The sequence below is a fragment of the Aquarana catesbeiana genome, linkage group LG01, assembly GCF_042186555.1.
Source record: "Aquarana catesbeiana isolate 2022-GZ linkage group LG01, ASM4218655v1, whole genome shotgun sequence".
NCBI lineage: Eukaryota > Metazoa > Chordata > Amphibia > Anura > Ranidae > Aquarana > Aquarana catesbeiana.
The window spans coordinates 546,894,730-546,909,290 of record NC_133324.1 but is presented as its reverse complement, the minus strand read 5'-3'; the positions used below and the strand labels follow the sequence as shown (position 1 = coordinate 546,909,290).

The window sequence follows — 14,561 nt, the reverse complement described above, 5'->3', positions numbered from 1 at the left end:
GCACATGGAGCCGTCGGATTGTGGCTTCAGCCGGGGACCTAGCTACTGTGTACATTCTGTATATCTGACCTGCCTGGAGGGGTTACAGTAAATACTGATCCTCACTGTGTCTCCTTGCAAACCTCATGCCACTGCTTATCTGTGCTACAGGTTTCCCACTTTGTTTCTCCTATCTCCCTGTTATTTGAAATAGAGACTCTCTATCAATTAACCCTTTGTGTCCTTGCTAGGGGAGAACTGTGCTTTTCAGGTTCACACAAGTGCGATCACAGACATCGCATGTCATTCACACCCACACCTGTGGTGCCAATCGCATGCGATGTCTGTGAGATGTGAGTTCAGTCATACAATTGTATGGTTGAACTCACATTGGATTGGCACAGAAAAAAATGCACTGGACTTGTTTTTGCCGCACTACAATCAGATCGCATGGGTGTTTTCACCTATGCGATCTGATTCCTGTGCGAGTTAACAGTTCACACTGTGATCTGTGAACTAAACTGTAACAATAACATTGTATTGACACCCGCAGCGGTTCGCAGAGGGCAGTGTGAACTGCCTGCGGGAGAGATGTGATGTGGGAATCGGCACTGAAATCAGTGTGAACCTAGGCTTAATGAACACGTGTACACTGATGCTTACCTAAATTGTTAATGCTGCATTCACACCTGAGCGTATTTTTTTCAGGCAGAAAGTTGCGCATTTTTACTACGATTTTTGCCGCTTTTTTGCCACGATTTTGTACAGGTCAAAAGGTCACCAATGTAAAAAGCAGAAAAACGCCTGTAATCTGCCTATAAAGAAGTTAATGTACTTTTTTGAGCTCAGGCTCTGTTCATACCTAGGCGTTTTTGGGCGTTTTTCTGCTCTCAGCCTCAGCTCTAAAAACGCCCAACAAGACACATCCAATTAATTTCAATGGCCCCTGTTCACATCTGAGCGTTCTGTCACCTAAAGCAAAATGACCGTTGCTCAAAAAAGTACATGAGCTTCTTTTTTGGCAGATTACAGGCGTTTTTAATTCTCTTACATTGGTGGCCTTTTGACCTGTAAAAAATCGTGGCAAAAATAGCGTGACTTTCTGTCTGAAAACTATACGCTCAGGTGTGAATGCAGCTTCAGGCGTTTTACTACAGGGGACAAAATGCTCAGATGTGAACAGGGGCCATTTAAATGAATGTGATTTTGCTTTTTGGGCATTTTTCAGGTGTTTTTTTTTTGAGCTGAAAACGCTCAGGTGTGAATGCAGCCTGACTATTTACAGCTCAACATCTGCAGGCTGGTGCTTCTGGTAAAAAATGGCATTTACTGTATATATTGGTTATCCTTTCATAGCTACCTGTATGGTTCATGCTGCCTTCTGGCATATGAAGAAAAGTGTCATTTCTCATTATAGATCAGTCTGGATTTTATTTTCCTTCCTGCTAACTACATTTAAGACTGACGGATATTTATTTTTCTTTCTTTTTTTGTCTCCATATCTCTATTCGGAGTGAACGTAGTTTGCTGAAAAGGCCAATGATTTTGCCCCGCCTCCTTATGATCTATCCAATCTCTGTTGTGCCTGCCCCATCAGCTGTGTCCATACTCCACCCCCTGATGCACACACAGACACACTTTCTGTGTGTATGTTAAAGTGTAAGTAAATCCCCCCTATCACTTTCAGCCAAGGAAGTTGCCATCTTTGCCTTTGTTTAATCTACAACTGCCATGATGCTACACAGGTGATCAGTTATGACACCAGCCATTGGATGGTATGACAGTTTGGTTGAGAGAACAAACAATGGAAGTGTTACATTTCCGGCACGTGCCAGAAATAAAACTGTTTTATGGATGGGTTTACTTCCGCCTTAAGGTGTGCAGGACAGGTGGCAAATCAGAGTACACGCACACTAGAGGCTGGAAAATTGGTTAGTAAGTTTAAACATCACCTCCTCCCTTGACAATTACACTAATGCCTCCCTCTGCTGCTCTGACTGAAAAAGACTGCCACGCCTCTGAAAAGCAATCCATACAGATTTCTTTTCAGAGGAAATTGACAGGCAGTGGAGGCAGCGATATGCTGCATCCTCACCACCTGTGTTGGCACTGGTGAAGATGCACTGATGGGCACTGGTGAGGCTGCACTGATGGGCACTGGTGAGGCTGCATTGGTGGGCACTGATGGGGTTGCACTTGTTACCCACTTTAAGCCCACAATCACATTGGGCCAAATTGGCATATCAAATCACATGCCAAATGCTGGCAGTGGCACAGTTCGAATCGGTGTGACGCCAACTTTGCTGCGCCGCACCGATTCACAAAAGTAGTTCCTGTACTACTTTTGGAGACTTTGGTGGTGATTTGAATAGACATCTGTGCATGAACCCACACAGATGTCTGTCAAATCGCCCCCCCGAAGTCAGACTGCATTGCCAGTTTGAAATCATGCGAGTTCAGCTGAACTTGCACGATTTCAAACCGTCCCTAATGTGAACCTAGGACTAATGTACAGAGAGGAAGAGGTGGAGCTCTAAGAGGAAAAGGTGGAGCCTAAAGAGGAAGATGACAGGGCGGGTCTTAAACATTAAGGGGTGTGGCATCGACAGGAAGGGGTGGGTCATTATTAAATTGGGGGTGTGCATGAGTTCAGTCAGGCCTAGGGCAGCACAAAAACGTAAATATACCACTGATAAGTATAATTACTTTGTTCCAAGTTAGACCAATGTAACTATGTATAAAATATGCATACCTGGAATTCTTCTTTAAATAGAAGTTAAGGGCTCATGTAAACCACAACACTGAGCACTTTCAACAATTTGCCAATAAAGTTTCAGTTTTTTATTTGACTACTTACATCATCCTGATCCCTCATGGCATTCAGCTGCTCTAACTTCTTTGCCCAGTATCGAGCTTCCTCTTCTGGTATATCTAAAGAGAAAAAAATAAAGTTACCACTTATCTACATATGATCTGTTTGTTCCATCTCAGGTTTGCCGCTGTTGTCATCAAAGCAACTGCTCTTTTCATTACATTTAAAAGCTTATATAATCAACAAATACCTAACTGAAATACAAACTTCAAGAAAATGTTTTTCTGTGAATAACATCATTCTCATTTAAAAAGGGACTCTCATGAACTAATATGCACTGTACTTTGATAATGGGCCACAAGTTACAATATTTCTGCATCACCTAGAGCAGGCATGTCCAAAGTCCAGCCCACGGGCTAATCACGGCCCGCGTTCCAGTTTTGCACGGCCCGCCTGGTTATTTGGACTTATATATCTTTTGTGGCCCCCGACGATCTCCCAGCGCCGGGGCCACAAAAGTTGTATATGCCTTGGAGGGGACAGAGAGGAGGCGGGATGAGCACCGTACGCACACAGGAGGATTTCCTGTTTACGGGCGGCCTCTGTAATAGGAAGTCCTGTCTCCGGCGCTGCCATTGGACGACTGTTCTGTCCATCAAAGGAGATGGGACTTTCTATTAAATAAGCCGCCGTGTAAATACGAGATTCTCCTGTAGGTAATCTTTGGCGCTCATGAGTGCATTCTTGGCAATGGTGCTGCATTCCTGGCAATGGTGCTGCATTCTTGGCAATGGTGAGTGCATTCCTGGCAATGGTGCTGCATTCCTGGCATCCTAACTTCCATCCTTGTGTTCCTCCTCTAATCTGTTTACCATTGGGACCAAAGCCCAGCCTCTATGTAAGCTCTAAGTATCAATTTCACTGACTTTGCGTGATTATGCTCAACATGCAGAATCCCATGCTTTCTAATTGTCCCTGCTCACACTTCCCCTATGCTTTATGCCTGATGCTCAAAAAAATACATGTGTTTTTTGGGGGCATATTCAAACACTTTTGCCTCTATAGACTTCACTAATCTTCTCCTCTAAAACAGCTCTCTTCCCCTTTCCCAGGTCAGGAAACAAATGCCTGAATCTTTTTTTTTGTGGATTTTATTTTTATTTAAGAAGACAACAGGAAAGCATTATTATTATTATTCAGGATTTATATAGGCCCAACAATTTGCACAGTGTCTAAAGGGAGACAGTACAGTTACAATACAATAAAATAAAATACAAGAAGGTTATGAGGGCCCTGCTCATAAGAACTTACAATATAATAGGGTGGGGTACATGGAACAAAAAGTAATAACTGTGAGGGATGAGCTGATGGGAGAATTAAAAGTTCAGTTGTTAGGTGGAGGTAGGATAGATTTCCCTGAAGAGTATACAAGTTTTCAGGGATTGCCTAAAGATGGCCATAGTAGGATATAGCCAGAAAGATTTAGGTAGAGAGTTCCAGAGGATGGGAGAGGCTCTGGAGACATTTAGGAGATGATCATAGGAGGGGGAAATAAGAGAGATAGAGAGCATGAGGTCTTGGGAGGAGCTGAACATCCAGCTTCTGTCGAAGGGGCATGCCTGAAAAAGGTCTGCCGATCGGCATCCGATCAGTGCTCTCAGAAAATGGCTGACAGTGCTCACTGGTGTGTTCTGGTGGGGGAGCCATCACCCTTTAGTGAAAACATAAACATGAGGGCACTTTCACACTGAGGCAGTGTAAAGCACAGCTATTTTTAGTGGTGCTTTACTGTCGTTTTAGCTGCGCACTTCGGCCGATAGAGGGGGGCGCTTTTAACCCCGCTAGCGTCCGAAGAAGGGGTTAATACCGCCGTGTAGCGCTTCGCAGGTGTTTCGTCGGCGCTGCCCATTCATTTCAATGGGCAGGGGCGGTTTCGGAGCAATGTTTAACCTGCTCCTAAAGCGCCCCAAAGATGCTGCTTGCAGTACTTTTTTTTTAACGTCCCACAAGTGCACCGCTCCAGTGTGAAAGCATTCGGGCTTTCATATTGGAGTGACATTAGAGGCACTTTACAGGCACTACTTTTATCGCTAAAATGCCTGTAAGGCGCCTCAGTGTGAGCCTAATGCCCTGTACACACGATCGGACATTCCGACAACAAAATCCATCAGATTTTTTCCGACGGATGTTGGCTCAAACTTGTCTTGCATACACACGGTCACACAAAGTTGGTTGGACATTCCGAACGTCAAGAATGTGGTGACGTACAACACGTACGAGGAGCCGAGAAAAATGAAGTTCAATAGCCAGTACTGTTCTTCTGCTTGATTCTGAGCATGCGTGGCACTTTGTGCGTCGGAATTGTCTACACGTGATCGGAATTTACGCAAACGGATTTTGTTGTCGGAAAATTTTAGATCCAGCTCTCAAACTTTGTGTGTCGGAAATTCCGATGGAAATAGCCTGATGGAGCGTACACACGGTCGGAATTTCCGACAACAAGCTCTGATCACACATTTTCCGTTGGAAAGTCGACTGTGTGCACAGGGCATAAGAGGAATAACTAACATGTCTCCAACTTTTTCTCCAACTTGCAAGCCGACCTCAATGCACTGTTTCATTGGGCTGATCCCGTCCACCTTCTCCCTGTCCTGTTTGCTCCTTGCCCCCATCTGCTGATCTCCCGTTGATGACCCTGGCCTGGCTACGTTTACGATTCTGGTATTCCCCGTCTACTGTTTGATTGTTGTTATTTGTGGGTCTCTGTCTGGTAGTTGGATTGTTGTGCACTGTATTGTATTGGAGGTGTTTGTAATTATATACACTTACTTTAATAAATTACATTACTTCACTTTACATGCGTTTGGTTCCCTCTGTTGCTGTCCATGCATTTCTGGTCACACCTGTTTATGACAGAATACCAAGGCCATCCCTGACCAGAAGTGGCTGCACAGAGAAACCATTGCGGTTTTGTTACTTTTTGCTAAAATGCAGTCAGAAATAATTGTTTATCTTGCCTCACTGCTAACGGAGGATGATTATTGCCGTTTGGTAGTGAAGGAGTGGGCCAGGGATCAACTTTTAGAGTGTATCCGTCTGGCCCATTCTCTGGTTGATCAGGGCAGTATGCTGTTTGAAAACGTTCAGCCTCTAATTCAGCTGTGTGTAGAGCTAGCCACGTCCAGTACTCCAGAGGGAAGGGATGATCTTTCTCCCCCCTTTAGTTTTAATCAGGTTGTGTCTCTAGTGTGGCTTTTGGAGGATGACTTTACATACTTCTTTGAACATTACTCAGCTTGTTCCCAACAGGTGCTAATGGAGTGTGTTATCTCTGTACAGTCCCTTATCAGACAGGCAGCATGTAAACCTCAGTTTGTTCAACCATTACTGCAAGCATGGTCTGATTTATTGCACTCAGCCTCAGCCAGTCCACAACAAACCATTTCTGCTACCAGGCACCTGCCTGCCCAAATGTCTTTTCCTCCATCACCCATGGCAACCTCAGTCTCATCCCAATATACTCTGCTTCCCACCAAATATCAATACCCTGTTTCTATTCGCTGCACCTATCCTGCCTTTAATCCACCTGCCTCTTCTATGCTGCCTACAACAACCCTACAAAAACTTCCTCTAGCCACTGTCCCCTCTTCCTTGCTGTATTCCAGCCCTTCTCTCCAGTCTGCTTCACCCCTTACCTACAGTCCTACAGTCACCTACAGAACTTCAGTTGCAAAGCCAAAGAAAAAATGGAAGTTTTTTCCAACCCACACGCTCCTGCCATTAACCCAACCTGCCTCCACACCAGCCAATCTGCTCCAGCTGGCTTACGCACCAGCCAACCTGCTCCAGTCTACCTCCATGATCACCAATGGGGTCAAGTTAGTCTCTGATGGTACTGAACCTAAAGACCCATCTAACCCTGTCAACTTCCTGCCTGCTGTCCAGCCTGAAGTTCCGTTGCCAGTGTTCCAGCCTGACGTTCTGGTGCCCGTGTTCCAGCCTGAAGTTCCAGTGCCGTTTCCCAGCCTGAAGTTCCGGTTTCCCAGCCTGAAGTTCCGGTGCCCATTTCCCAGCCTGTGGAGCCAGTGCCCATTTCCCAGCCTGTGGAGCCGGTGCCCGTCACCTGGCCTGTTGAGCCAGTACCCATCATCCGGCTTGCTGAGCCGGTGCCCGTTGCCCAGCTTGCTGAGCCGGTGCCCATCACCCAGCCTTCTGGGCCGGTGCCCATTAACCAGCCTGTTGGGCCGGTGCCTGTTACCCAGCCTGCTGATACGGTGCTCGCTGCCCAGCCTGATGTTTCAAAGCTTGCTACCTAGCCAGATGACCTAGAGCCTGCTACCCAGCCAGATGACCCGGAGCCTGCCTCCCAGCCAGATGACCCGGAGCCTGCCATCCAGCCAGATGACCCAGAGCCTGCTGCCCAGCCAGATGACCCGGAGCCTGTTGACCAGCCAGATGACCCAGAACCTGCTGCCCAGCCAGATGACCCGAAGCCTGCTACCCAGCCTGATGTGCCTCTGTCCGCTGCCCAGCCTGATGTGCCTCTGTCCGCTGCCCAGCCTGATGTGCCTCTGTCCGCTGCCCAGCTTGATGTGCCCGCTGCCCAGCTTGATGTGCCCACTGCCCAGCTTGATGTGTATATGCCCGCTGCCCAGCTTGATGTGTATGTGCCCGCTACCCAGCTCGATGTGCCTGCTGCCCAGCTTGATGTGCCTGTGCCTGCTGCCTGGCTTGCTGTGCCGCTACCTGCTGCCCGGCTTGCTGTGCCACTACCTGCTGCCCAGCTTGATGTGCCTGTGCCCGCTGCCTGGCTTGATGTGCCTGTGCCCGTTGCCCAGCTTGATGCTTTGGAATTTTTTCATGTTCAGTTTGATATGCCTCTGCCCACTGCCTGGCTTGTTGGACTTTTTTCATCAGCAGCTAGTTGGAGCGTCCGGAGGCCGCTCCTTCAAGGGGGGGTACTGTCAGGAAAGGTTTCACCTGCTGTTGGTGCTGTCAGACCTTTGGCTTGCAGTACTGGTGTCCACCAGCGGGTGTCTCCTGGAAGTCGGGAACTGTCAGGAAAGGTTTCACCTGCTGGTGGCACTGTCTGATCCTTGGGCCGCAGTACTGGTGTCCACCAGTGGGTGTCTTCCGGCAGTGTGGAGCCAACATTATCTCCTGCGATCAGGCATCACCTGAGACTGATTGCAGGAGATGTGTATTAATACCCGGCAAGCACTCTCACACTTGTCCTTAAGCCCTGACCTGTAATCTGAAACCTGAACCCTGAACCTTGAACCTGTCCCTCCTGTGACCCTGTTACCTTGTACCCTTGCCCTGCAGCCTGATCCTGTCCACCTTCTCCCTGTCGTGTTTGCTCCTTGCCCCATATGCTGATTGCCCATTGATGACCCTGGCCTGGCTACGTTTACGATTCTGGTATTTCCCATCTATTGTATATACCTATCATGAACAGGTGTGACCAGAACCGTGTGATCTGCGACAGAGGACACCAAAACGTATATAAGTGAAAATATAATAATTTATTAAAGTAAGTGAATAATATAGTACAACCACCTCCAATATGACACAGTGCAATAACCAACCAACAGACAGAGACCCACAAGTAACAGACAGAACAAACAGTACAATAAATTGCAAATACCAGGATCATAAACAATAGCCAGGCCAGGGTCATACACAGCAGATCAGCAGATGAACAGGGGATGTTCCGGAGACATAAACGTAAGCCAGGCCAAGGTCATACACAGGGAGATCAGCAGATGGGGTCAGGAACACAGGACAGGGAGAGGATGGATGGATCAGACTGCAGGCAGGGATGCAAGGTAACAGGTGGGACAGGATAGGGATCGGGACAGGGAGACAGGATCAGATACACGGGTCACAGGTACAGGGCACAGGAACAGGTTCAGAATCAGGATCAGATCACAAGCTAGCAGGTCAGGGCACAAGGAAGAAACCAAGGCAAACATGTGATTGCTTGCCAGGTATTTATAGGCCTGAGATTGGCCTCAAGTGACACCTGATTGTAGGAGGTACTGTCTGCTCCATACTGCCAGGATCCATCCGCTGGTGGACGCCAGTACTGCGGCCCAAAGATGACATAACATCAGCAGGGAAAAGCTCTCCTGACAGTTCCAAACTGCCAGGAGACACCTGCTGGTGGACCTCAGTACTGCATGCCAGATGACAGATATTACCAGCGGATGGAACATTTCGTGACAATACCTGTTTGATTGTCATTATTTGTGGGTCTCTGGTAGTTGGATTGTTGTGCACTGTATTGTATTGGAGGTGTTTGTATCTATATTCACTTACTTTAATAAATTACATTACTTCACTTTACATGCGTTTGGTTCCCTCTGTTGCTGTCCACGCAGTTCTGGTCACACATGTTCACGACAGGTGGCGTATTTTGTGCTAGCTGCATTTGGGTTGTTCTCGGCATGTTCAGGGACATTGGGGTTTTCTTGTGTATGAACAGCACTTGGATTTTTCTGGCCATGCTCAGAGAGTGTGTTTTTTGGGTTAGTAATTTAAGGACATCCTTAACAGGTCTACGCACTTTGAAGTTCTGTCTCTACATTGGATGTACTTGCATTTTGTGTGTTTTATGGACTGTGCATGTGTTTTCAATTGCCTCATTAGCACACAGACCTATGCTATATAAAGCTTTCAGATAACATTCTTTAGCCTGTGTCCAAAATACCAAGCCATTGACTTTGATTTAAAGCACCTGTGCAAGATGAAGATAAACCTGCAAACATAGCCTGTTGGGGGTACTTGAGGAGAGGGTTGAGAACCACTGATTTAGAGCACTGAGCTAAAATCTAGCTCAAGACAATCCTATTCTAATTGTGGGCATTTGAGGGAAACCAAGTGAGTGTTAGAACCCCTGCTTGTCTTTTTTAGGTTGGGCTTTGTGTCCCTTTTCTGAAAATTGGCTTTACTTCCTGTCACATAGACAAACAGGATATGCAAGTAAAACCTTACCAATGTCTTTCCTTGGGGACACACAGGTCAATCTAACTAGTGTCCCCATTAGGAAAATTGCACTCCAAAGCCTGTACACATGGTCGGATGATGATCGGACATTCCGACAACAAAATCCGTGGATTTTTTCCATCGGATGTTGGCTGAAACTTGTCTTGCATACACACGGCCACACAAAGTTGTCGGAAAATCCGATCGTTCTGAACGCGGTGACGTAAAACACGTAAGTCGGGACTATAAACGGGGCAGTAGCCAATAGCTTTTGTCTCTTCATTTATTCTGAGCATGCATAGCACTTTGTGCGTCGGATTTGTGTACACATGATCGGAATTTCCGACAACAGATTTTGTTGTCGGAAAATTTTATAGCAAGCTCTCAAACTTTGTGTGTCGGAAATTCCGATGGAAAATATGCGATGGAGCCCACACACAGTCGGAATTTCCGACAACAAGGTCCTATCACACATTTTCCGTCTGAAAATCCGACCGTGTGTACAGGGCATAACACTTTGTTGTGTACACCCCAAATTATTAGTTATTTTGGGGTTTGTTAAAGGCAAATCCACTCTGCAATACAACTGTATTCGCTGTCAATGTGAGGGGAAGCACTAGTGATTTTATCATCCAATCATGTAGAAGCAAAGATTCTGTCTTTTTATTTTCCTTGTATGTCACCCTTGGATCTCCAGCAACTGCACTTCCAAGTGCACTTGTAGTGCAAAGTGAATTTGCCTTTAGTAAATAAACCCCAAAGTCCAAGATACCTAATAATTTGGGGTGTACACAGCAAAATGCTAGAGTGCAATTTACCTAATGGGGAAACTATTTAGACTGACCTGTGTGTTGGTAGGGTTTTACCCTCACTTGCTGTTTGGCTATGTGACAGGAAGTGAATAAATTTGAAGGAGTAACTGGCAAAATTTGTGAGGTGTCTTTACCCTATCGGGCGGGGGTGAAGACATCCCCAAAAACTGACAAGACTTCTAATCCCTCTGCACTCTATCCCCAAGCAAAAATAAGAAAGAATTTCATTTAGTTTAACTTTGCAAAGACACATTCCCAAATTCAACTGTGATACATGTCAATGGCCCATTTAGACCTTGTTTAATACACTAGAAACATTTGTTAGTCCAGCCCTGGAAATCTGCATCTGCTTTACTATTAATTTCCATAAAAAATGGGTTCCTGCAGCTAGATGCGCCAAATGCACCTAGATGCGTGACTGCTGTGTATGTGAGATGCGCAACTGCTGTGTGCGCGGAGGTACGTACCCGTGGCGCATATCTGGTTCCTGAAAGCAGTGGCCAGCAAACAGGAATGACGCCCCTCCAGAAAGTTGCTTGTACTTCTGCTAATTTCTTCCCACCACCATGCCCCGCTCACTGTTCTCTGAGGAAGAGATGATCCTTATTTGCAAATTAAGATCATTTTTAAATTATTTTTACATGGGGTGGTGTTTGTGTGGGTCATGTGTGTATGTCTAAATGATTTGGCCTCAAAACACACACCTACTTCCTGTGTACAGAATGACTTCCGGGCCAATATATATTGTTTCCTGCTTCAGTGTGTGGAGGGGTTCTCATCGGGAGGATGTGAAAAGGAGTAGTGGTTTCCCTGCCTCGTTTTCTACCTTTTTTTGCCTTTTTGCTCTAGAAACATGTTGTTCTTACTTGTCAATTTATTTATGATGACTGTTTTTTATCGTCATCATGCAGTATTTGCTATCCATACCAATATGTATGTCTATCTGTATGTAATTCCGCTTTGCCACCTATATGCTATGACTTGTTAATCTCCATTCTCTAAGATTTGTATTCCACCCGTTCTTTTTGTTCCCTGTGTTGGATTTCCTTCTGCTGTGGTCCTGGTCGGCGACTGGCGTCTGGCATGTTATCTATTTTGGTCCCTCCTGGTCCCGCCCGGCGCAGGTGGGCCCCTCAGGATTTACTATGCCAGGGAGGCCTTTTTCTTGGTGGCCTGTATCGGGTGGTTACTGTATTGGGCGGCCTTGGTGTCGGCCCGGCCGGTGCCCGCTCCCATGGTCGCTTACCTGCGTCGGTGGGCCCCCGCTGCATGACGCTCCCCGCGGGGTTATTTATTTGTGCTGTGGTGGGTGCCGTGCAGTGGGGGCTCAGGCCCCCCCTTTTTCGTACGTTCACGTTATATCTTCCCTGTCCCCCTCCTTTTGAGGATACAGTACATGATATTGTTCCCCTCCCCCTCCCCTAGGATTTATTAGACATTCCACCGACTTGCTTTTTGTAAGTAAGTCTTTGTTTTTTATTTTTGGTTGTTTATTTTTTACAGCTTTTGTCCTTACTGGCTGCCACCACTTACTTCTGGGTTTGTGTTCGGACCTGGCGTATTGTCGTCAGTCTGTGCATGTCTAAACAGGGTTCCTCCGTTCCTAAGCTGCGCCCTTTGTTTTCTTTTCTCCCTACGGGACGACGTGAGGACGCTGTATGCATAGTGGCGCCACGTCACAGCTGTCGTGGGCGTGGTGGGCGGTGCCTCCCCATCCCCGGGCGATGACGTGGTGATGTAATGACGCCGCACGGCGAGCGGCCCCGCGTCACATGAGGCCGTCTGTAGCCTTTTTAAAGCCAGATGCAATGTGGGAGTTTGTCACTGCACGGGATGGCGCATGACGGGACGGTTTTATGACCCAGACAGACCCCCATTGTTAGTAAGTTACATTCAGATGTTCTGCAGGATCACACTGTCCAGCAAGTTTTTCGTTCTGATTTTTTCATTTACCTCATTTTTGTTCATAGAATTCACTCTCTGTGGAAAGTGTTGTTGGCAGTGCAGTAGTCAGGACTAGCTTCTGTATATACCCTACATCTGATATCCCGCACCCCTTATCTGTGTGCCTCTTCTTTTGTGGAGTCTAACCCCTTTGAGGTGCATATTTTAGGTGTTGTGATTTATATACCTAAACCTTTGGGGCACCAGTTATTTAAATATACAAAGGTTTTGCCTAATCATGTATTATTTTTCTTTCCCTAGATTCATATGTGATCTCTTTTGGGGGTACAGCTATTACGGGGAGGTTGCCTGTCCGTTGTGGCTTGGGTGGACCAGTGTGGATAAGGGGGGACCAATCATCCACCTCAGTCCCCGTTTGGACATTGAAGTGATGTTTTTCCTGGCATAACTGTCACCGCGATCCCGGCAGTGGGATTCTAATTTTGATGTGTTTGGGTATGTGTTCCCTCTATGTGATCACTATGCCGTTTACTCTGTGACACAATAGCAACTGTACAATATTGCTTATATAGAATTATTGATATACTCTTTTGTTTTTTCTAATTTGTTGTCATTATACAGTGTGATTCTTCTGCACAAACTTTCCCTGACGAAGGGACGCCTTGTCAAGTCCCGAAACGCGTAGGGCTGTGTTGAAGACTTTACAAGCATCATCACCATTTCATATCATTGTTTTTAATGGTGTAACATTTTGTACATTTTTTTTTTGCTTCTACATATATTGTTGTTTTTGTATACTTTTGCTTATATCAATAAATTTGTTTTTATTAAATTTTAGTGTTGCCGTTATAAATATATACACGAGAGAGAGATATCTATAGATGTAGGTTCTTGTGTCCACCAGCAGAGCGAAGTTGGGTAGATGGCTCCCAATTCAGGAGGCATAATAATGGTCTAGCACAGGGGTCTTCAAACTACGGCCCTCCAGTTGTTCAGGAACTACAATTCCCATCATGCCTGGTCATGTCTGTGAATGTCAGAGTTTTACAATGCCTCATAAGATGTGTAGTTAACAACTGGAGAGCTGTAGTTTGAAGATTCCTGATCACTCTAGCATGCCTTGAAAAAAGGTGTTTTTTTATGTGCCTTGTACAATGCCCAAGAAATATCATTAGGAAAATACAAGTGGGTCATGGCACATCTACTTTCCAAATTTGGCACTTAAGATGGTCATGTACTATGCAATCTGATTGGTCAATCTCTGTACAACTCGATATTTAGGCAAAATGGGTAATAGGAAGACGCACTTGAACAATTAATTCAAATTATAGGAAATCAAACAGGCTCTTGCACTAAATCTAATTTATTTAAGATATAACTGATTGCAGTGTATGGTCACCGTTAAAGATCAAGATCTGAAAATATTAATTTTTTGGTGTTTAGAAACACTTATCTGTTCTTTGTAATGTTTTGAAAGATTTTGGTAAAAAAAGGAAAAAAAAACATTTCAAAGATATATTGGAAGTGATATGAATGAAATTAAAATCAAAAGGGTAATTAACTGAGTACACCTACTAATTGCCTAACAAGACACATCCAATGAGATTAAAATTAACCAATTGTATTGGGCGTGCATTATTTTCAATGTAAAAAACGCAGTTACCCCAGCACCAGTTGCAGTTACATATGCGGGTGTTTATTATCGGTTTTTGCGCTTTAATGTAGGCCGGTTCGCACGTTCAATTAATGACTTTTCCGGCGCACCAGTTAATGTATGAACTGGTGCAGTGCCTTCTTCTTAGTAAATCACCCCCAGTGTCTAGATGTGGAATTTTTGTCTGTGCACTCTCAGTTCTCGTGTACAATTCTACCTCGTGCTCAAAAATCTGAGCGCCTTAGAAAATAACATTGTTGGGAGTAAGGGAGGAGAGGTGTATCCGGTATAGGTATTGATAATACAATTTTAAGCAGGTCTGTTAAAGCCCAACCCCATGCAAAACATTTTTTTAATATTGGGAATGAGTTAGAACCTTTATCAGGTTTTTATTTTATTTTTTTGTTATTGC

At 45.4% G+C, this 14,561-nt stretch overlaps 1 protein-coding gene across 14 annotated transcripts in view; it reads right to left on the bottom strand.

Annotated features, from left to right (window-relative positions):
- Positions 1-14,561, bottom strand: part of UNC13A (unc-13 homolog A) — a 359,756-nt gene that overhangs the window by 250,618 nt on the left and 94,577 nt on the right. For all 14 annotated transcript variants that reach the window (XM_073595327.1, XM_073595322.1, XM_073595338.1 and 11 more), the window contains exon 6: positions 2,837-2,910. In XM_073595327.1, the coding sequence (XP_073451428.1) occupies positions 2,837-2,910 (74 nt within the window). The remainder of the gene's footprint in view (positions 1-2,836; positions 2,911-14,561) is intronic.